General features: G+C 40.3%; 1 protein-coding gene across 1 annotated transcript in view; it reads right to left on the bottom strand.

Annotated features, from left to right (window-relative positions):
• Positions 1-24,115, bottom strand: part of LOC119739113 (dynein heavy chain 5, axonemal-like) — a gene marked incomplete at its 5' end in the record, with an annotated part of 41,401 nt that overhangs the window by 12,255 nt on the left and 5,031 nt on the right. The window contains 33 exons of the mRNA XM_038213943.1: positions 450-693; positions 1,522-1,704; positions 2,368-2,523; positions 2,698-2,853; positions 3,350-3,518; positions 4,126-4,253; positions 5,239-5,376; positions 5,948-6,034; positions 7,147-7,275; positions 7,848-8,090; positions 8,678-8,779; positions 9,345-9,567; positions 10,221-10,447; positions 10,924-11,088; positions 11,648-11,801; positions 12,335-12,465; positions 12,845-13,037; positions 13,525-13,631; positions 14,546-14,725; positions 14,879-14,988; positions 15,435-15,648; positions 16,632-16,754; positions 17,300-17,434; positions 17,535-17,677; positions 18,283-18,532; positions 18,708-18,848; positions 19,196-19,437; positions 20,086-20,332; positions 20,964-21,125; positions 21,747-21,881; positions 22,238-22,432; positions 22,583-22,949; positions 23,684-23,856. Coding sequence (XP_038069871.1) covers positions 450-693; positions 1,522-1,704; positions 2,368-2,523; positions 2,698-2,853; positions 3,350-3,518; positions 4,126-4,253; positions 5,239-5,376; positions 5,948-6,034; positions 7,147-7,275; positions 7,848-8,090; positions 8,678-8,779; positions 9,345-9,567; positions 10,221-10,447; positions 10,924-11,088; positions 11,648-11,801; positions 12,335-12,465; positions 12,845-13,037; positions 13,525-13,631; positions 14,546-14,725; positions 14,879-14,988; positions 15,435-15,648; positions 16,632-16,754; positions 17,300-17,434; positions 17,535-17,677; positions 18,283-18,532; positions 18,708-18,848; positions 19,196-19,437; positions 20,086-20,332; positions 20,964-21,125; positions 21,747-21,881; positions 22,238-22,432; positions 22,583-22,949; positions 23,684-23,856 — 5,752 coding nt within the window. The remainder of the gene's footprint in view (positions 1-449; positions 694-1,521; positions 1,705-2,367; positions 2,524-2,697; positions 2,854-3,349; positions 3,519-4,125; positions 4,254-5,238; positions 5,377-5,947; positions 6,035-7,146; positions 7,276-7,847; positions 8,091-8,677; positions 8,780-9,344; positions 9,568-10,220; positions 10,448-10,923; positions 11,089-11,647; positions 11,802-12,334; positions 12,466-12,844; positions 13,038-13,524; positions 13,632-14,545; positions 14,726-14,878; positions 14,989-15,434; positions 15,649-16,631; positions 16,755-17,299; positions 17,435-17,534; positions 17,678-18,282; positions 18,533-18,707; positions 18,849-19,195; positions 19,438-20,085; positions 20,333-20,963; positions 21,126-21,746; positions 21,882-22,237; positions 22,433-22,582; positions 22,950-23,683; positions 23,857-24,115) is intronic.

Here is a 24,115-nt window from a genome sequence, read left to right as displayed (position 1 = left end):
ATGTCCATTCTTGAGGTTTCCAGTGGCATACTGCTACTAAAATTGCGAAACACAGATGCACGTCTTGCACTTGGGACATCTTTAACCCTAACCCTCCAGGGGATTTTGACCAGAAATCCTGCCAAACGCAGCAACATGCAACACTTGTCTAAGTGACAAGCCTGCCCAGTGTGGCAAGATCCATCAGGTCAAAAGTCTCAAGGCCACACTGCCTCAGAGTCCCCATGGTCACCAAATGCAGCAGGATACAACTGTGGCATTGGTCTAAGGGACTAGCTCTCACTGTCTCAGAATTTGCCGTTTATGAGCTGGTGTTGGTAGCTGAATGCATCAAAGTGCAACAGACTTTTCACCTGATGCACTGTTCCCTCTGGCAGGGTTAGGGTTACGGAGAGATTGGGTTTTATTTACGCGATGTTTTCATTCACCACCGAGTATTTATCCCTTACCTGGTCTGAATTCTTCTCTAGCCGTATTAATCTTGACTTCCGTCTCAGCAGCCACCTGTAGTTTCTGACTGACCTCCTCCGCGGTGGTCTTAGTGTTGGATAAGACACTAATCAAGGACTCATCGTCCACCAGAGACCCCTGGGTGCTCGTCAGGCGGTATAGCAGGTTATCTTCTAGCTCTTTCATCTTACGCTTGTTACTGGTGACGTCCTCCACCAGTTTGGTGCGTTCTGCTTCCAGTTCCTAAAAACACAACAAATGGGAGGTACCTGTTTTGAGTATCTTGATGCAAATTATTTGAATGTGTTGACTTGTAACAATGTTCCCAACATTATACACTCAAGTTTCAGAACCATTTCCCCACATGTTTTAGGACTTGGTTGATTCTTTCTCTCTTAAATAAGAAAAAGTTGAACGAAATAAGGGCCCAATTTCATAGAGCTGCTTAAGCAGAAAATTTGCTTAAGCACGAAAAAACTTTGCTTAGTAAAATTAGGTTACCGGCCAAAACTCCATGTGATGTACATTGCTTGTAACTGGTATTTAGCTGTTGTTTACTTAGCATAACAATCGCATGGAGTTTTGGCCGGTAACCTGATTTTATTAAGCAAGACGTTTTTGTGCTTAAGCAAATTTTGTGCTTAAGCAGCTCTATGAAATTGGCCCAAGGTCTTTTCCTTTTGCATGTTCTTCACAACCCACTTTAATAGGCAACATCACCATATTATTTTACTAGCCCTCATGAAACTTGACTAACCTAACTTGAAGATTATTTTACAATTTCAAAAATATTCGAATGAGATATTACAGTTTCATACAGGTGTTTTTAGTGGGTTTTTTTCCATAAGCCCATTTTGAAAGTTGAAAAATTATTTTCATAATCTTCCAACAGTTTGTCCAAGTGTATGTACCGCAGGCTAGTACATAAGGCCTGATGGTCTTTGAAAGTCTAAGGACAAAGAATTAACTATGGCTTACTGCATACTGAAAGACTTGAAGGATTCCAAGTAAAAATGCCTGGAGATATTGGTTTTAGGAGAACACAAACCCAAGACAAGTGTCTTGACTTACGTTCTTCTCAGTCAGGATGACCCGGCCCAGCAGCTGATCCTCAAGACCCTTCATGGTGACAGTGAAGTCAATGATGGATGTCTTAGCGCTGACCTCCGGAGTGTATGCTGGATTGGGTAGCTTAGTAGTGATGTACAGACGGAAGCCGTCCATGACGTCAACTTCCTTGTCACCTACTTTGACCTGTTGGACCGACAAAAATCAATCCTTAGAGAGGGATCCAGATTACAACCCTAGATTATCGGAGAAAGTGCCACGCTGCATTGTCTGACTTTATCGTTCAAAATCAACACAGAGTTTTTTTTCAGGAATTCACATTTAGATGTACTGTCCAAACACTGTGACTTGACCGAGGGCTTGTTTGTTGACTGTTAAACATTTCTGTGGCGGATCTGGGGGGAGGTGTGTTTGGGGGTTGCACCCCCCTCCCCCTTCAGCCGCTGACCGAATGGAATGTTTGAGTTCCTAAATTTATTCTCAAATTGCCTTAGAATGCAAGAGCAAGCATCGCAGGGTACGCCTCTGGATCCCACTAGCAGGGCATGCTTTCGGCACGCCTTCACTCAACACCAACACCCCTCCCCCCGTTTCATGAAAGCTGGGTCCGCCCCTGCATGTTCACTTATTGGAGTACATATTACAATATTAACAAGAAATACAAGATTGTTTTGCACATCGGCTCAAAGAGTTGCTCAATTAATCCGACTTATTGCAAAACTAACATCCATAGAAGAACTTTATGCTCAGTGCTGGCCAAGTTCTGAGACACGAGATTTCAGACAATAAAGAGTATACAGAACATAAAACCAAATGATATTGTCATCTGATCTTTGCTACAGTGTTTACCTTGAAGGTGCTTCCACTCTTGATGAAGTTCTTTTCCAGGACGTTGTCCAACGCAGGGTCCAGCTCCTCACCGATGTCTTCGATCATTAGTGGTCTGCCCAGGGATAGGGAGTCCTCAAGATGGGTCCTGAAGTACTTGTGGTTCAAGGACGTCAACTGGGATTGCAAGAGGAGGATGAAGTAGGAAATTATTTTTTTATATAAACTATTTTTTTTTTAAATATCTACCGCTGATAAAAAGCTCAAATCTTGACCCATATCTTCTCCTGTTCCTGAGGGTCATATACTTACTATTACCCAAAGCAGAAGCTTCTTACACCAACTACTGACCTGCATTTCATTCTTGGCCTCTCTATTCTTGATCCATATCTTCCCCTGCCCCTGTGGGTCAATCAGCAATGGGAAGCGAGCAGCCTTGGTGACAATGATACCGTTCTGGATGGACAACTCATCGTTGGGCAGACCCTGCATGTTCCACTCCGCAATCTGGACAAAGAAAGAAACAAGGATCATGATGTCAATGTGATCTGAGACTTTGTATGGTAGAGAGTACAACTTGGAAGAAGTTTGTGGATATGCCAGAAGTCGGGAGAATTTAATTGATATGTGAAGTGACTACTCTGAAGAGGAGGTGGTTTGAAGAAATAACAGCGACTTTATCTCAGAACCATTTGCCTTTGCAGTCAATTCACACGGTTGATCTACAAACTCAGTTCTGAGGTCAGGGGTTCAAATCTTATTATTAGCCATTATTTTGTGTCCTTTGGCAAGCCACTTCACCCCAATTGACTCTCTCCCCCCCCCCCCCCCCCAGCAGAATAATTGGCACCAGCATTAGCTGGGAGCAATCTGCGATGGACTGGCGTGCCTTCCACGGGGAAGAGAAATATTCTCAGTTGTTTCATGCCTCTGAAACCGGAGATAAATGCCGGCCTGATGAGCCACATTTCTTTGGGATGACCTTTACTATCAAGGAGCTTACCGTAGGGTTATCAACCAGCATCTCAATCAGGTTGATGTTGGTGCTGTAAGGAATCTTGCGTGACTTCAACTCTTTCTTCCAATCCTGGAGAAGCCGAGTACGGAACTCCTGGTTGAACGGTCCCTCGTAGGATAGGAAGCCGGTGGCTAGTAAGACGTCTCCAACCAACCTGTAACGAGTAAAGTATAACACACAGATAAGATTCATTTGTTCTGAGGTCAGGGGTTCAAATCTTATTATTAGCCATTATTTTGTGTCCTTGGGCAAGCCACTTCACCACAATTGACTCTCTCCACCCAAAGACAAACATCATACGGTTCAGTAGTAAAAGGTTTATTTTGATTTTAAAGAAACAAAGCTTTTTCTTGAATATATCAGTTAGCTATTTTCTCTTTAAATTGATTGTGGGATGATCAGTAGCTTGCAAAAAAATTTTTTTAACAAGAAAAAGAAATGTATTTAATTTGTTTTCCTTACGTATGTAAGTCATAATTAAATGCATTTAAAACCGGATGAAGATATAACGTTAGGACTCAATAGCACATTACTTAAATATCAAATTTTCAAAAACCATAGAGGAAAACTGACTAGGTACATTTATAATATTTTTGAAGTTGAATGAAAATATTGACCGAAGCGGGTTTTGAACCTGCGCCCTCTTGAATACCATTCAGGTGCTCCACCAACTGAGCTGTGTATAGATAGGGCATTGGTCACACCTTAAATCTTTCGAGCAGTTTGTGTTTTAAAGTGTGTTTTGGATTTCTGTAACTAACCTTCCGATAGCGGCTTTGAATTCTTTGTTTTGTTGCGTCCACCGTTCCTTCTCACCACCCAAGCCGTTGATCAGAGCTGAGGCTGAGTTCATCTTACGGCGACACGTCTCCGCATCATCAAGAAGGTCCTAAGAAAATAATCACATCTTAAACATTTAGTATTGTTGATCAGTGATTATTATTATTATTACTCCAGAGATGAAACTGGCTTTGGCAAAAAGCACAGCGCATCAATGTCATAGGTCAGTATTGAACCTTTTCTCCAGCCGGAAAGCATCTGATCAGTGTTAGTCTAGTTGTTTTACACTTGTGCACATTTTACTTGCCATTTTCATTGACTTTTCTTGGAAATAATATTTAAAAAAACATTTTGTGGAAAATCCTTAAAAAAAAATCATTTTTGAGGGATGGTTAAAAAATCTGAAATTTCATTGGAAAAGTTTTAAAAATCTGATTTCAGATTAAAATCTGAAAAGTTTCATCTCTGTTACCCATGGTTTATTTTTATTAAACTTTCGAGGCCAAAATGCCCAATAACAGTTGAAATTACAAATACTACTAAAAATTACACATACATCCTAAGAATTAGTCATATGTCAAACATTTACTCTGATAGCTCATTGATTATAAGAATACATCCAAAGCAAGGTGTATAGCATTTGCAGTGTTATTGAAGCAAGAAGGCAGGTTTTTGAAGACCAACTTGAAGAAACTGTGTATTGCCATTATATATTAAGAAAGCAAGAATTCTTTTCCATATAATCCATGAACCAAAAAAACCCTGAGAGAACGTGGTCACAACAGTAAAGCCTTGGATCACTTGACACGACACTCAAGTTTGATCAAACTCAAGTCAGGAGTTTATTACAAATAATACAAATACAGGAGACATATGAGACTCAACATTTATTGCTGATTACACCAAAAATGTGATTGGTTAAATTACCAGGCCTTCATATCTTCATATTTTTTTAACGTAAGACACATCCTACTGATAGTGTGCTCCATAAAATAACCACACATAATGGCGATGCTGTCTGAAACTTTTCCAGGTATAGATTGTCTCACTTTCTCCGTATCATTTCTGATTTCTGATAAGAAGTGTTTTCCTACCTGCTTCTTCTTCATGGCAGCATCGTACTCTGCCTGGGCGGCATCCAACTCCTTCTGTTTCTCGTCAAGTTGGGCCTGGGCTTTAGCCAAGTCTTTGTTAGCTACCTCCAGCCTGGCTTCCTGAACTATCAGATTGGCCTGGTGAGAGACGCAAAGTTACATCAATTTACATTTTTAACAAGTACAAATATCTGATATGGTGTGGTCACACGGCTGTAACACCATGGCCCAATTTCATAGCGCTGCTTAACAGTTAGCAGAAACGCTAAGCTTACTATAGCAGAAAATCATGCTGCTTGCTTTAAGCACTATTTCATGGCGTGGATGTGCTAACGGTTGCACGCACATGGAGATTTCTATTGTTACGTCACAGATTCAAGCAACTTATCCTGGGGTTAAGCGTGCTCTTGCTGTGCTTACTGATTACAGTCTCTTTGAAATAGATCGAGGCTTAGTAAGCACAAAATCGGCTGTTCAGCAGCGCTATGTAATTTGACCCAGTTGTTCAGCATAAAGTCTTTAAACATGAATGTACTACTTTCACAACGATCCCCCTGGCAGACCTTCATGTACCCCACTGCTCTTGTGTGTGCATTTTGACTTGTTAACCATACCCTGAACCCACGACAAGTGAGACTGCATAATCCTTCAACTGGCCACCATTACTAGTTCTAAAATATTTTGTAACAAACAAAGAAGAGTTGTTTACCTTAAGAGGAAGCACTTCTTTATTGATTCCATAGAAGAAGGCCATGGCTTTGGTCCATGAGCACAGACCAGCCACATTGCCGCACACCTGTCAAACAATCACAGCCAAAAACAAATTATATTCATTTCTTACCAATTCATTAAACAATTCAATGTTTGTCACTCATTTATAATAAGGCCAAAAAAAAAAATAAGTCGGTCTCTGGTCAGCGCGCGTCGATTTTAACCATGCGCGTCAATTTTTTTTTCAAAAGATGTTCCGCGGTAGCTCCAACAGCGCCCTCTATTGCCGCACCTCCTCAATTTTTTTTACCAAAGAGCACCGAGGAATGGGAAATTGCAACAAGGCAAATGATCGAGAGAACCAAGGCAAATTATGGAGGACACCAATGTACATGAGGACACCAAAAAAGCAAAATAGTACCCCACCTTGTCTGTACAATCCAAGCTTGAAGAAAAAAAAAAAAAGCAAAAAAAAAAAAAAAAAGCCGCGTCCCCGCGTCAATTCCGGAACTTTGGTCTGACCAGAGGCCGAATATTATTTTTTTTTGGCCTAAACTAGAGAAAATACCTGAATATTAGAAAGTAAGAAATGAAACTGTATAAAATGTGAATAAAACAACAATTTATCAGTATCTGTCACTCTCACTATGTGAGGAACCTATCAAAATCCCCCTTAATAAGCCATTTGCGAGTGACCTATACCCTTTGGAATTTAAATTTGAAAAACATCTGGTACACTGACTTGCTCAGAATGCTTGGCATTTTTTAATGTTGAATTCTCCAGACCAAAGACACTGTTGCTAATCACATAATTCGGGGCAAGCTCTTGCATAGTTACGTAAGAGACACTCAGCACCAATACATTGCTCACAATGGGTGAGAATGGCACAAAGACACCAGACCATGCCGGAGCTGGGGTTGCTAGCATAAGGCTTGCCCCGAATCACGTGATATAGTAACAGTCTCTTTGGTCGGGAGATTGCAAAGTTAAAACATGCAAAGCAAGACAGCGTTCCAGATTTTATTCAAATTTAACTCGCAAATGGCTTATTGTCTACTCTTCTTGAAACCAAAGGCACCTTTTTGTACTTGAAACTTTCAAGATGCATTGACCCTAAATATAAAGTAATATTGGCTGTGCACTACCTTCCTGAATCTTGGCGGGTTAGGATTAACCAGAGAGTATTTCTTTCTGACCTTTTTGGCAGTTTCCAAGTTGTAATCTTCGGAGTCTAGGTACGGTCCCAGCAATTCCACGGTCTCTTCGTTGATAGAGTCCTTGGGGAACTTCAGAAGATTACCCAGAAATCCACCACCACCCATCAACTGCAAAACAACATCCGTTAAATATAGTGATAAACGGTATGGTAAGTAAGTAACATGTTCAGAGAATCATCCAATGCATGAACATTTATGATGAAAATGGGCCTTCCCCTAAATAAAAAACCTCCGATCCGGGCTTACTTCTGTGTGCCTACCATACAATCTGTGTGATGACGACTAGTAGAACAAACTGGCAATTGACCTATCGCCGTTTGCGAGTTAGCCACGCCCATAAGACAACCCTATGGAATTTTGTATGTTAAGTTTTGCTTGTCTCAGACTGCGCGCATTCCACGTCCATGTAATTGGACAATATTTCACAAGCTGCATCGACGCGATTCTACCGTGATAGGTCAATACAGATATCGCGGTGCTGTTTTCATCAAATTCGTTGAAATTTAATTAAAAAGTCAAACTTTGCAGGGCAAAGATCATTAGAAAAAAAACACAGTTTTGGAAATAAATTTGAAAAAGTCGGTATTCCGATTACAATCGGAAAAGTTTAATTTCTGGGAGTGGGCGGGGCTAATGGATCAGTTTGTTGGGTCAAGATAGAGATCTAGTAGGTGACCTACCTTGAGTGAGAGACCCCAAGAAGCCTTGGGACTCGGCCGATCAGGATCCATGGATGTCGGCTCAATCTTGACCTGGAACAGCAGCAGTACGCAATCCATAATACGCTGGATCAGCGACGGTGGCTTACCCAGCTTACGCACTGTGGCTATGTCTGCCGGTTTGATGGTGTTAAGGGCTGCTTCAGCTTCCTCCAGGGCTGGCTTAGCCGCTTCTAGTTTAGTCAAGGCTATGGCTTTATCCGCCTATAAACAGAAGTCATTTTTGATTTTGTTATTTATTTCATTTTCTGTACTTTAAGACGCTATGGATATGATGCTTCATCACATTATGGAACCCACAATATGACTTTTATTCAAAATTATGGATAAAGGAGGAATGAAAAGAAAATGGGGTCCACAAAATCTGCTCTGAAACCATACTCACAATTAGGTCACGAAAAAGAAATCTGTACTCCAAATTTCTTTCCAGAATAGGAATTGAAGGTTTGCATGGTGACGATAGCAATACGATTCATATTTACAGTAGCACCATGTCACAAATCTCTTTTGTGAGTTTGTGAGATTCTGAAAAGAACCGGGGGACCCAATCTTTTTGGACAGTATACTCTGCCCGTTGTGAGCACTCTTTACAGAATGCTACGCTTGTAGGCTTACAACGCAGTTTTGGTGTGAGAACATAAAATTGTTGACGTCAAAATAATGTTGTTCTAATCCCCTTTATCATCCTGAAAAGAACATTCATATCAGAAGATAGTTTCATCAAGAGCTGATGACAAGCAAATGATTAACTTTGCCAAGGTCAAGTGTCATGGGTCAGGGGTCACACTTACATTGATCTCATCCACAATGGCCTGGGCTTTGTCCTTAACCTTCTGCACCTGGGCTTTGACCTTTTCAGCAGCCTGCGCCTTTTGGGTCACAGCTGCCAAAACCTAGCATTTAGGGGAAAAACAAAATCCATTAAAAAAAGTGCTTCACCTATGACTAAAGAAAGGAAATAATTGTAATAATTCAGTGGTAAGTATGAAACACAATTGACTGATCATTTAATCCACGCCCCATAATGTTTGGACCAATCACAGCTATGACTGCAAGGCCAAATACCCAACCAAAGTCCGAAATGCGTGGTCTTAAACACGTCGCAAGTGGTTGGAACCTAGGCCAAATCAAGAATGGTCCAACGGTACAGATGAAACTTCAGTTTACAAGCATTTTTGACCAATTCTTCATTCCTAGATTAGATTTAGTACCAGAATAATGAACTTGTCGAGGCTCAAACATAAACGATAAGCATAATAATTTTTTATCGTTTTATCTGCAGTGAGCATGACATAGAGTTTGGAAAGCTCAAAAAATATTTGCTCAGCAGAAACGGGTTACCAACCAAAACGTCATACAATGTATACTACTCAGCAAAATTTTGTTAAGCACATAAATCTGCTAAGCAATATTTCTTTGCTTAATGGCTCCATAAAATTGAGCCCCGCAGTTACTTACCACTTCAGCTTCTTTGGAAGCCACAGCGAGCTCCTTCTCTTTGACGGCCAGCTCTTTGCTGAGTTCAGCGACAGACAGAGAAGCCTCCACTAGCTTATCCAGACCGGTGGTCATCCGGTTGGACAACTCGTTGATCTCACCAAACTTCAGGGAGTAGATGTTCTTGTAGCCGGCGATGAAGGATAGATAGGACTTGGGGGTGACGTGGGTCGCCCGACGGAACCTGAGGAGTGAATTTTTGGATTGTGAATACAAAATTTGTCACTATGGCTCCCTAGATATGTTGTCAACCTGCAAGATCATTACTGCGTCTTTTCATTTATTATTAAATGTACAGCTTTCTACCTTGACTACCTTTTTAACTGGCATTTATTTTGCCATTTCTACATGTGCTTCAGCCATTTCGACATGTGCTTTAGCCATTTCTACATGTGCTTTAGCCATTTTAACATGTGCTTTAGCCATTTCTACATGTGCTTTAGCCCTTTCTACATGTGCTTTAGCCATTTCTACATGTGCTTCAGCCATTTCAACATGTGCCTCAGCAATCACTCGTAGCTTTGCTAACAAGCTTTCAAATGGATTTTTCAAAAAATTTGATGAAAAGTGGTACAGTTCTGACAAAATTCTTTTTTTTCCAGTAAATAAACCATGTTTTATTGCAATGAGAGCTCTCATTGGACATTTTATTATACTTGTGACCAATGGTCAACACTTCAGCATGTGTATGAAGCAAAACCAGGGAATGCATATGCATGATCACAGCGTCAGGCAACCCACAATGCTTTGAGTTTCCTCCTGAATAATTTGCAAACTGGTTAACTGTCACTAGAACACTTCAATAAGGAAACGTTATGAAAATGAAGTTGATCTTACCTCTCGAAATACTCCACGCAGGACTCAGCCACGCCATCCTGAAAGGTACCCATGGCTTGGACCAGCTGTTTCTTGACGGGGTCCGTACACGCGATGTCAAACGACGCCAGGAAATGGTCAGCGACAGCAATGAGGGCGTCCTTGGGCCATCGGCTGAACCAATCAATGGTACAGCCTGAGATCAGACCGGGGAACTTCAAGGCTCGGTTGCGGAATTTCTCTCCTACCTACGTTTCAAGAAACAATGGGAAGATTTAAAAGTAAAAACAGAATACAAAACTGCTGTTGCATTGTTCTAAATGACTGTTGCATTGTTCTAAATGACATAAATTAGCTCAGTCAGAATTTTGAAGTGAGTATTCCAAAATTATAATAACACCATTCTGACTCTTAGTCAAAACTTATTTTTAAAAGCAAAGTTATATTTTTACAATATTTTTGCTAAAATCAACGAAATCTCTAAAAAAAAAGTGAACCCTGAATTTTAATGGGTAAAATTTTTGGCGAGCTTCCATTTCGAACTGAAGAAGTCTGTAATTAAATAGCAAATTTGAGATAAAAATCAAAATTAGAAGTGGCCTTAGAAGATTAACTCTGCCATTGAGGGAAATTTGAATTATGCAGCTCTTGGCCAAAATGTACACTGCAAAATGCTAAAATTACTGAGCAATTTTGATTTGTAAAACAAAAATCATTGGCTTACAGGTGAGAAGCAGAGTACAACGTGGAGGTTCTGCCTGGAGCGAGTGATGAAGTAGTCGTAGAGATTCTCAGTCGTCGGCGGTCGGCGTGGGTATTCCTTCTTCATGATTGGAATCAATTCTTGCTGGATCTCATCAATCTCATCACGGGCAAACAGGTTGGACACCTGTCACAGAAATGTGGAAGTTGTCATTACAAAGAAGTCACTGTCACAAGGACTGACCATTGTCATTTTCAAATCCTTGGTACTCCTTGAGGTACCCCTTTAGGTATTCTAGGATACTGTCCTTAATTTCGACATCTTCAAAATTAAAACTGTCATTTTTTCACCCACTGTTCCACTCACCTGTCCAACGGGTGACAATGAGACGTCCTCCAAGACTTCCTCTGTAATGTCATTGTCACTTTGTGGCATTGTCCCTTTTCAGTCACTGCCAAAGTCTACTCTGGAAATTTCCACTCATTTTTCCTGAAGACTGCACGTTACTGAGCTATTTCAAAAAGCTTTCATCTTGATGTCATTGTCACCATTATGGTTGTCGTTACTATCACTACTGGCACAAGTATTACAACAATCACTGTGACAATTGCTATAATTGTCTCTGTCTATTTAAGTTCAACACACCTGTCAAGGTTAGTTATTGTTGTCATTTTTGTCACCAATGTGTCACCAGATTTTTGTGATCATTACCGTCATTGTCACTGTCTGTTTAAGCCTCACTCACCTCTCCCGATGACAGCACGTTATTGAGATACTCCAAGAAGCTTTCCTCTTTGATCTCGTTGTCAGTGAAGATGAAGGTAATTCCCTTGCCTTGCTGGCCGGCAGTCCGGTACAATACCTTCAGATCTTCCATCAGGTTGGACTGGTTGTAGGATCTTGACATTTATAAAACAAAACAATTAACATTATTTCATTATTTTGCAGTTGTAAAACCCGTACTTTTAAAAAGCCCGAAAGATCTTAGAAAAAGGAACGAAGAACTTGTCAAAGATGGCATGACAAAAGATAAATTTTTTGAGACTGAGATATTAAATGGTAAAACAGAAGGATTATACCCAATAAATATCATCTCTTGAAAGTCAAATAAAGAATGGCCAAAAAAAAAAATAGAATAGAAGGCATGAATCGGGGATCAATTTACAACTTTGCTAACATTTAAATTAAAAGTGTTTTGATCTGTTGATTCTATAACTGAATAAATAAAAAAAACAATGACTCGATGCGTTAAAAAGTGTGGTTTAAGCTCCTTTCATGTCTCCACTGTTTGAGCACACCAGATTCATAAGAATAGTAAGCACTGATATCACAGAGGAATCTACTAAGCTACCGCCTCTAGTCCAACAGTTGAATACAATGGACTTTTCCACCACCAATCAATTAACTAAATAACGGGTAGTTTTAGCTTTACCTTGTTAGTGTGATTTGGAATGTCTTGTAGCCAGCTATAAAGGACGCAATCTTGGTGAGACTCTGTTTGCCTGAGCCTCCAACACCCACCAGAAGGGAGTTACCTCGAGGGGTGCGAATCACTCTGGAAATCTGAACAGAAAGAAACAGTGTTGTAGTTGAATTCTTAACGAGTCCTCAGATGTCTACACTAGCCTCCAGTCTCAAGTCAAGTAACAAGCTATCCAGGTGAACTGTAGATAACGGCTGTCCTCTTTCATTCATCCTCAGTTACTGAGATCTGACTTAGGAAATTACTTTTAATTGACTTTGAAAACAACAAAGGAAAAATAATGGTGTATTTTTGTGTCACATTGCAGGTTTTTCACAGGTCTTTCAATAAAAGCGAAACACTTCCAAAATCGATCTAAATTTATTGGATTAAGTCACATTTTATCACTGCGTTAAAAAGATCGAAGTCGAATTAGGCAGCCCCCAGATTTTTTTTGGGATGAGAGCACATTTGAACTACCTTGACAAGATGTATCATGGCATCCCTGAAGAACACCAGATCCATGTTGGCTCCTCGGATGCTCTCATTGTACTGCCCCATGAACATCTGTAGGCGTTCCTCCAAGACTTCAAACGACTCGATGGGCTCGTAGACCTTGGGCATGTCAAAGTCTGCGTCGTCGGGCTCCTCGCCTGTCGCTTCCGCTGCATCCCTGTTGGGCGGAAAATAAAAGTTTACCAGTCAAAATGCAATATGAGGTGTACGAGTATGTATGGTTCTTGGCAAAATTTTGCTTAGCAAATATGCTATGCAAAATAGTATCTGTATAGTACCTCAATGAAAATTAGACCTTGATTGTTTAAAAAAACATCTATTAAGAAAAGAAAGTGCAAACGCACAATAAAACCCTCATTGGTGCAAAATCACAAAACGCTGCAAGAAAATGTAGGAATCGTTTCTGGTGTGCAACAATCCTCAATATACAAGTATGAAAAATCTGTGACAACAATCTATGGTAATTGCTATTTTGTGGGATGTAATTTTCCATTTGGGAGTTGCAAATTCAATATTTCGTGTGAAAAAAAAAAAACAATATTGAATCTATAACATGAACCAGCACAATAGAAGCTCTTACTTTAAGATTGGTTTTGGTCCTACAAATGTTGTTTGCAATTTCCTGAAAAGTCTAAGACTCTCACCTCATGAAATCCACAAAGAAGTGATCATGTTCTACATAGCTCTGTAACTGCTCCCCTAACTCCTCTCCTATCACACGAGACATGGTCTTCTTGAACCACTCAGTGTCCTGAAGAATTGACAGAGAAAAAGAGGTTCATTTAAAAGTTTCTTCAAAGGGCTTTAAGAGGGAGTGTCTTAGCATTAGACTGAGCCTACCTAAAAGTATCTCAATGAGGGTATTGACTTGTGATTGACTTGTGATTGACTTGTGATGACTTGTAATGGTCTTGTGATTGACTGGTGATTGACTTGTGATTGACTTGTGATTGACTTGTGATTGACTGGTGACTGACTTGGGATTGGCTTGTGATTGACTTGAGATTGACTTGAGATTGACTTGTGATTGACTTGTGATTGACTGGTGATTGTCTTTTAACTGACTTGTGATTGACTTGTGATTGACTTGTGATTGACTTGTGATTGACTTGTGATTGACTTGAGATTGACTTGTGATTGACTTGTGATTGACTTGTGATTTGACTTGTGATTGGCTTGTGATTGGCTTGTGTTGTCTTGTGATTGACTTGTGATTGACTTGTTATTGACTTGAGATTGACTTGTGATTGACTTGTGATTGACTTGAGATTGACTTGTGATTGACTTGTGATTGACTTGAGATTGACTTGTGATTGACTTGTGATTGGCTTGTGATTGGCTTGTGTTGTCTTGTGATTGACTTGTGATTGACTTGTGATTGACTAGTGATTGACTTGTGATTGACTTGTGATTGACTTGTGATTGACTTGTGATTGACTTGTGATTGACTTGTGATTGACTTGAGATTGACTTGTGATTGACTTGTGATTGACTTGTGATTGACTTGTGATTAAATTGTGATTGACTAGTGATTGACTTTAGATTGACTAGTGATTGACTTGCGATTGACTTTTGATTGACTTATGATTGACTTGAGATTGACTTGTGATTGACTTGTGATTGACTTGTGATGACTGTGACGACTTGTTTACAACTCTTACTTACCTGTGGATTGGTGAATCGATCAGCGATGACACGCATACATTCATGTTTCCAGAGCCACATGAGGACATTCTGTGAGTTCACCACCTCAGAGAACGTGTTGATCATTCCTTGCCAGATGCGAGACAGATCACGGAGATTGAAGACGTAGTGGAACTTGGCTGGTGTGGGTAACATCTTGATCTGTAAAAGATGATTCGTGTCACAAACAGTGAGAAACTTATTGCTGCAAACTGCTAACTCACTGAAGTGACATGAAAAATACTGATGCGAAGTCAGGGTTAATCACTGAGGCAAGAATTATGATGGTATCTGACTATGTAGGGAACCACCTACCTTTGTAAGTTGCCACAGCCTGCGGGTGATGGGGACCAGTGTTTTGGCTAGTTCCCTGACTTCTTCCTTGAACTCACGCTCGGGACAGTAATGGCCAGAACCAATCACACCTACAAAGAAATTACAACATTCAACAATCACAACAAAATTTTAAAAAGAACCAAGATTATTTAACAACCTCGCTGTAATATTTTACAGGGCTAGTCCCAAAATTAGAGTCCGTATAAGTTACATATCCTCATTTGACCATGAGTACCTTAGTTATTTAAGTAACATTTCAAGATAAATGTGTGAGAATATTGGGATATTTTTCAAATCGAAAACATGTGTGAATATGCACTATCGTACAGGTCTGCGAACTCAAATGGGTCAATACATCAATAAAAGAAAATTGTCAAAAGGTTGAGTCAGCTTTTGTAAATAGTGGATTCTGCGCCCTCCCCACTTCAAAAAGAGGAAGGTGGGTGTTTAAAATTGGTTTGGGGGCAAGGTTGCTTGTGCCCTTTTTCAACCCTTTATGAAAATACTTCAAGAAACAGTTTTTCCAGTGACTGACCAAAGATCTTGTCGATGGAGGAATTGGACGGCAGAGTACAGTTGAAGATGGAGAACTCTCTCTTGAGTCTCTGTGGGATGTCATTCCTTCCACCGCCTGGTTGAATCATAGCTGCCATCATCTGAATATCAGCGATGATGGTGAAATCGCCCGGTTTCTCTAGATTATAGAAACCGCCAAATTCCATCATCTGACGGACGATCTCATTGGTGATCTAACAGTAGGCAAAGAGAAGACAACATGAAGTTTGTGATGCATTACTGTGCCAGGACATACTGGTACTACAATATAAGAACGATGTATTTACAACTTGAAACACTTAAAACTTATGAAATCAAACACGAGATGGTGAATATGCATTCTAATAGGCATGATTCTTGGTTTTGCACTTTGCCAATGTAGTTTTATAAACACGATCAACATAAAAATTGTTGGAAGTGGAATTAGATAATTCTCTATCTAGATATCAAAGTACAGGCCTATTTTTCAATCAAAATACAGGAATATTGATATTTATTTCTCTAATCATTTGAAAGTTCTTGAGAAAATATTTGAGAAATCTGACCTGAACATCAAAATATTGTATACAGAGTAAATACATGGATATTAGAATAGTTATTGACTCACGCTAAGGCCAAAAAAAAAAGTCTCCGATTTCTGGTATGGAGCTTGCCCAAAAAGTGGTGTGGCGACGCGGCCTTTTTTTTTTTTACCTGATTTTTTTGCTTCAAATGTCGGCTGATGACTGCAAATGGTGCCAGACTAAACTTAGTACAAATATATGGGAGTCCAGAGAGGCCACATAAAGCTTATTCTCGACCATAACCCAATCTAAAAACACATTAAAATCGTGCAGCAGCAGGATTCCAGTCAAACCAGTGAGTTTGGCGGTTTTGAGACATCATCTTTCATTGAAAAAAAAAAAATTTCATTTTGCCGACGCGCATGGCTACGGCGACGCGCGCGCATACCAGAAACCGGAGACTTTTTTTTTTTGGCCTTATAATCCAATTGTACTCGGTGTCACACTCATGTATTACAGAGCTAAACAGTATGTCTTAGGTCAAGATTAGTTTTGTGAAATCCATTGCCAGACTGCTCAATTCACAGATTTCTGTAACTAAGTATTTGCAATCCAAATGTCCCTACATTCTAAAATCATCAGCCCGGAGGACAAATATTGAGTTTACTGGTTACCTGATCTCCCCATTCATTAATGATGGGCATGTTGACGTCGTCCACAAAGACAGTCATCTTCTTGCCAGCAGGAGGGCCAAAGGTGTTACCCATGCGTTTATCCACATAACTCTCAATGGTACGCTGGATCAAGGAAAACAGATGAGGTTGTGTCATATCTGTGCTTTAAACATTCTGACGCACCAGCTTAGTGTATCAGACTTTCAAATATGGCTCAACATCATGACCCACAGTATGATCAGAGTGGAATACCGATGACTAGTACTGAGTAACTGCACCAGTAACGCAATTTTAAACTAATTTTACTCAGTGTCTGAATAGTGATCTAAAAAAAGCAATTGTCATTTACCAGTGATGAATTCTGCTATCTTAACTGAGCTATAATCTTACTTTTCTTTCAGATTTTCCTTGAATACCAGGAATTCAATGTACAACTACTAAAAATGACCAAGGCCAGGAACCAAAGAAATTATCATTACAAGTTTGGATGTACTACATCATTGATGTTTCTTAACATCCCTTTCCAGAATCTAAGATTAAACGTTTCCTACCAAAATCACCAGAAGAAGTTCGCTGTGCTTCTGAGCATCCCCATAAATTTTACCCACAAGATATTATTGGAGAGCGCCCTCAATCGATCAGGAAAACAGAGACTAGGGTCTTCTTACCTGGAACATGAGCGGCGTGGTTGCGGAGGAGAAGTTAAAACTCTTGCTCATGTGTTGCTCTGGGTTGTATTTAGACATGTATCCCTTGATCATGACAGTCTTGGCCGTACCTTGCTCACCGATAAGCAGAACAGCCTGGAAAGGAGGCAAGGAAAAATGGACGGTAAAGCAGGAGGTTTGGGTTCGAATCCGAATTTGAAGGCTTTTCCTTTAAATGCAATATTGGCTTTGTTACCTTGCTCTGCTTGGCTACGGTGTGGATCAGGAAGTCAGTGCGTACGTTGTCCACGTTGGGTACAAGGATGGAACCATACTCTGGGGTGGAGTCTGTTGGGTAAATCCAATCCTCGACTCTGGTGTTCCAGTGCTGCCAATTCCCTGAAAATTAGAAACAAAAGTTTTGCAAATTACAAAGAAGGTATTGTTTCGTTAGATTAGAGGCATTTCACTCGTTACATATTTTGGTTGACATAACCAAATCAGCCATTTTTGCTGGTATTGGTAACACAAATTTTGACATATACTTAAATGCAATTTTGGCCTTTTGCCCAGTGCCCATGCGAAGACGCCATAAGTTTGTGCACACTGAAAAGCAAACAAGTTGCGAATACTTCCGTGTCATACGGGCGCGAATAAGTGCTCAATTGAACTGCGGCCTCCACTAGTGGTTCTTGTGAGAAGGCAACACAGCAGTGCTGTGGTCGAGTCCATCAAAAGTTCAGGCACAACTTAATCTCAAGTCCTGTCAAAAGTCCAGTCACAAGCAACATGGCATGAACAATAACAAAGGAATACTTTTGTCACTGTTCACTTGAAAAGCTTAAGACTGGATGAGTTGTGATGAACTTGGGATGGACTTGTGATGACTTGTGACAGACTTGTGAAGGCTTGTGACGGACTTATGAAGGCTTGTGATGGGCCTGACTACAACACTTCAACACAGCTCCATATACTGAAAAGCTTTCACTCTACTGGCCACTTACCCTCATTGTCAATCAAGTAGTCAAAGATGGTCTCATCTGATCCAGGTTTGAGGGACGGCAGGTTCAGCGAAAACTCCTCATGATTCACGATGAAGTCTTGCAATTTGGAGCGATCCTCCAACTCCAGCAAGGCACCCACGCTCCACATGACGACAAAGAGGTAGAGCTTCTCAAGATGGTCGGCGGAGCAGCCGCTGCCTCCGTCCTTGTCATCCTTGGTGGGGATGAGACCTTGGAGAAGGGTGATGGCCTGAGGACAAGATGGAGTAAAAACGAGACAGGGATGATGTCAAGCAAGATTTCCTGGACAGAGAATTCTGGGACATCTTCTGTTTGGTTGCAAGGATGTCGTCTTTTGTTCTAGAACCAGATACACCACTTCTAGAACTAAACCTTTGAGTAAAGCAAAGGCTCTGCGGACTCACCTGTGCTATGACCATGCACTCCAGGCTATCCATCTTGAAGATGAGGTTCTGCAGGGCAAAGGTGTAGATGAGTGGGAAGGAGTTCTCAAACAGGGTACGGATCGTCTCTGCTTCCTGCATGTTACGCTTCATCAGCCAACCCTGCAGGCATCAAGAGAATGGAAATATGAGAGTCATGCCAGATAATGGGAGTGTCAGAAAACAAGGGTTATGGTCGAGTCATCATAAGTCAATCACTAGTCATCACAATTCAGTCACAAGACAATCACAAGGTACCACATGTCATTAGCAGGCAGTCATAAGTTATTACAAGTCATCAGAAGCCAATCACAAATCATCATAATTCATCAAAAGTCAGTCAAAAGACAATAAAAAGTTATCACAAGTCAGTCAAAAGCCAATCACAAATCAATCACTATCACAATGCCAAAGACATTCATATATCACCGTTCATCCCAAGAACGCACCAAAACAGGACAGATACTTACATCTAAGATGGGCTTCCAGTTCAAGCCAGATGAGCTCATGTAGACCATACCGTTGCGAGACACAGTGGCCGGCGAAGCATTGTCGATGTTGTGCGGCTCAAAGACAATCTTACAGTTAGGAGCCATGGGGATGCGATCTCCATTAGCCAGGGTCAGGGTTTTGTTGTCATCCAGGACAGAGTTGAGGTTCTCAATCCAGATGGCGTCCACTGGACCGTCAAGAACCAGCCACACATGCTCACCTATGGCAAAGTAGAAGGTACATGATTGATATTATATCTTCAACTGTGGATCCATTAACATATTCGTGATGAATCAAGGATAATAATATTCTGTATATTATTCAGAAGTAAAAATGTTTTGGGTTCATTTATTAAAAATGTATTAATTTTTTTCTTAAATGTATCCTGTTGCATTTTGATAATTTGACTGTAGGACAAACTTTTGATATGCCTGGACTATATATCAGATAACCCTTATTCCTGGTGTATGTAGGATACTTTCCCATTTTCCATGAAACTTTTACGTGACATACATAGAAGCAAATATTCTAGTACATAGGAAAAATATGTTGCAAACTTACAAACAATGGAAAACATTTCATCTGATGCACCAACTCAAGTTGATATGAGCACTTTCAGCATTTGAGATCCTTGTATTACTAACAAGCTGTGTTTTACAATGTCAAACTAATTTAAAGTTCATTTCTGTGCCTAACAAAAAGTTGGTAACTGTAGTTGAGAACTGTCTTTGTGAGGTTCAGATTTTGACATTTATGGCTCATAAAAACAAGTTTTCTAACCAAGCCAGATTGGTCACCTAATTATTTTCAATAACCCACCTAAAATTTCAAATCAATAAACTAAAATTGACAACTGCTGCGTTCTAACCTTTCTTGGCCCTGAGCGTCCGTCTCCACAGCGTTGAGAAGATCCCATCCGTCCAGTCATTAGTGGCGACGTCCAGCCGTCCAAACATCTGCGGCGCTGTGATAGCCTTAGGATTCATCCTCATCTCACGGTGAGGCTCACCGCAATCCGTCATGGCTTTCATCAGCATGTGGATACAGCACGTCTTACCGGCACCAGAGGGGCCCAGGGCCATCATGCCGTGACGCACTCGCTGGGTCTCAAACAGCTGGAGGTCATCACAGAAACAAACCAATCATTGGAAGTCAGAATGTCAAATGAAAGCTGCAATTTGCTAATAATCCATGCTATACACAGATTCAAGTAGATATTGGCAATTGCCTCAACTAGGTGAAAAGGTTTTTATCTCCACCATAAATAGGGTTTTATCTAGTAAGACAAACTATTTTTTTTAAAGAATTTAAATTGCAAGGGTGCAATTATTGGTGTAACACAATCTGTTTTAAAACAGGAATGGTACAACAAAAGTTAAGTGTTGTTGCAGAGTATTGCCGTTATACTTGATTCACAACTGCTCTAGTGTTACAAACAGGTTTTTTGGGGGGAAGACACCTACAAATTATAGCCAACTTCACTGCAATACTACAACAAGACTTTGCAAAAACACTCTTTACCCTCATTGCGGTGATTCAAAAATACAGTTCCTACTATGCAAATGCAAATTCCACTTAGCCTCACTACAATGGACCATTTTGGAGTTGGCCATAAGACCCGCCCATCTTTAGTTTGTGTACAAGCTACCATGGTCACCTGACCAAGACGTGTGATTTAATTGGTCAATGCACAATGATGGACAGGCAGAAATAGCCTGTGTAACAACAGATTCAGGGGCATCATACCTGGATGAGTTTGAGACACCATGGGGGGTGGTTGACTAGCCCCGCCTCCTCAACCCTGAGATTGATAGCTGCCTCTAGCTCAGGGTAGCCGGCCTTGTCTAAGGTGATTCCTGGGAAGAGATCATTGATGAGGGAAAGGAAGAGCGGCTCATCCTCATCAACCTAGGAGAAAAGAGAGACAAATGAATATGAATATTCATTAGTGGGTATAAATATTACATATCATGAATATTCATATAATTGCATACAAAGGATGGGACAGATCGTTGATGAGGGAAGAGAGGCTCCTCCTCATCAACCTAGGAGAAAAGAGAGACAAATGAATATGAATATTCATTAGTAGGTATACTACATATCATGAATATTTGCATATTTGCATACAAATGATGAGATAGATCGTTGATGAGGGAAAGAGAGGCTTCTCCTCATTAACATATAGAAAAAGAGAGAAATAAATATGAATATTCAATAAGTTGGGGTATGAATAATAAATATAATAACTATTCACATATGTACATCCAAATGAAGGGACAGATAGAGTCATCTTATTGGAAGAGGCAGAGAAATGGATATAAATATTCATTACTAATATGAGGGTTAAATTTACATAATAAATATTTATAAATGTACATGTACTAAATATTCATATCTGTATAGGAAAAGATTCAAAATAATCATGCAGATTGAGTAATATAATTTGTACGAAGCAAAAGTCAAAACATATTTCCTTTTGAAAAACTGTGCTTTTGTTCTATGAGATTTATGTGCATGGTACGTTCTTACCAGTTTGGATAGGTTCATGTCTCGTAGTACCCGCATGACGATGGTAGACTCACTATCAGTAGGGTTAGCCCTCTTGGCTGCACCCAAGGTACGTAGGACGGACAGAATGTTACGCAATCCAAAGTCATAATGCACCTGACACGGAAGATGAATTTGCATAATTAATTGGATACAGATAAGACTAATAATCTGCAGGAGCTGTACGTATGTCGTGAACCTGTAGTGTCTTCACATGAGAGGGATGCACTTGGGAACTAACACATGAAAAAGAATCCCACTCAGGCATCCGAATCTTGTAAAAAATTTATCACAACTTATGCATAGAGGCCATCGTCAAAACTTCTTATTGTTTTGTTAAGTGTCTTCTTTAGGCACAGAGTGGAGATTCAGATGATAAAATAAACAACAAAGAAACAGCGGTTCTGGAGTTGTAACTTTCGGGGTCTTGTTTCTGTGTAACTTGTGTAAAGATTGACGTATTTGACCCCTACCTGTTTAGTCAACTGTTCCTCACACAGCTTATACAGCGTGTAGAATTTGCGCGCCAGGATGATGTTCTCCATGAAGCCGCAGCTAGCCAGCTTGACACGGATGATGATCTGTCTGTCAGGGACCATCATGGCTACTGTACGGAAGTTGATCTTTAGGTTCTCTGGTAGCTCCTGCCGACCAGCGTAACCAGGGTTCTGGCAAAAAGAGAAGGAATAATAGTTGTAATCATAAGTCAGTCACAAGTCATCACAAGTCATCACTCACAACATGACACATTTTAAAGTACATTTAATGATCAATACCAACTAAATTCTGAAGATTGTAAATTGACAAGCTTTATTTACCATTGTAAGGAAGAGTCCAAACTCTGGATTTAGATCCACGTTGTCGCCATCAGTGAATACAAACACCTTCTTGCGCTCCTTCTTTGCAGTCAAGACAATCGCGATCTGCTGAGCAGCCACCGACAGCACCGGCAGGTCGATACGATTGAACTCATCAAAGCATCCCCAGCTACCTGACTGAGCCAAGCCTTTGTAGATCCGACCCAAGCCGCGGTAGTCCATCTGATCGGAGCAGTTGAAGACTACGACGTATTTGCCCAGGGCTCGTCCCATGTCCTTGGTGGTCTCGGTTTTGCCTGTGCCGGCGGGCCCGGCTGGGGCACCACCCATGCTCATGCCCAGGGCCTGGGAAAGGGTGATGTAGCATCTAGAATTTCAAAGAAACATCAAGAGTAAGAATGTCTCAATTGGGCATTTTTGTCTTTGGCTATGACCATTCACTGTAGCAGGTCAATGGACAAAAAGATAGCCGTATCCACAAATGATTCTGACATTCTCAAGCTCTTCCAACTACTCATCTTAAGCCCGGTTCATAATTTAAGCGAATGGGAATGCGAAGTGAATTTGACATCATGAAATTTTCGCTGCGAAACTCGCCCGAGTTGAAATATGTTCAACTTTAATGAATTTGCAGCACAAATATTCCCTGTTACGTCACAAATTCGCGTTCTCTTTGGCTTGCGCGCAGACTATGAAACCGGCCTTTAGGCAATGTCAAAATTTACGCCTGATGTTTTGAAGATAGTCGGGACATCAAAGCACAAAATGTCACAAGAAACCAACTTAAGATAGACTTTTTGAACAATATTGACAAGAACTGGATATGAACCAGAAGCCTCCAATACAACCTAGAGGTGGCTCTACCAAGTTAGCTATCTTGCCCCATGTCAGCAATCTTAAAAAACACAGCCAGTGACTTTTTCATTTTCTGAATTTTCTGACTTTTTTTAAACAAATTTTCTGAATGTTTTGAACAAATCTTTGAACAAATAGCTGGCTTGCAGATTTAAGTGGAGTCAGTTTAGCACAGTAGTTCATGCCTGTTCTTCAACCTCTTTAGGCGTTTGAATTTTGCGAGGGTATTACTGCAGGAAACTTTACCTATCTGTGAGAGGCGTGATGACCAGTCGTTCAGTACATCCAAGGAACTCATTCTGATACAGGAAGTCAACGTCGGTAATAGACACCAGCATCTTGTCATTGTCTTCATTGAAGTAGAAACGTGTCTGCTTCAGCCATTCAAAGTCAGTGGGGGACTTGATGTGCATCCTCACCTAAAAATAAATGGTCAAATTATTTTCCAAATTGAATGGAATAAGAGGTATCTTAAGATGAATAAGGGAATAAATAGCTGACCAATAATCTCATTACTTCTACATTTCAGGATGATGTAGAACTTGGATGTAGAAGCACTGCTCAAACTTTTTTTTTAAATTGGTAATACAGGATTATTACTAATGGTTATGCTGTGAGAATATTAGTGAATCTCCTATTCCACTTGGAAAAATATTAAGAACTCATTGAAAATATACC

Source organism: Patiria miniata, unplaced genomic scaffold, assembly GCF_015706575.1.
Source record: "Patiria miniata isolate m_02_andy unplaced genomic scaffold, ASM1570657v1 HiC_scaffold_30, whole genome shotgun sequence".
NCBI lineage: Eukaryota > Metazoa > Echinodermata > Asteroidea > Valvatida > Asterinidae > Patiria > Patiria miniata.
This window is presented reverse-complemented; position numbering and strand designations above follow the sequence as displayed.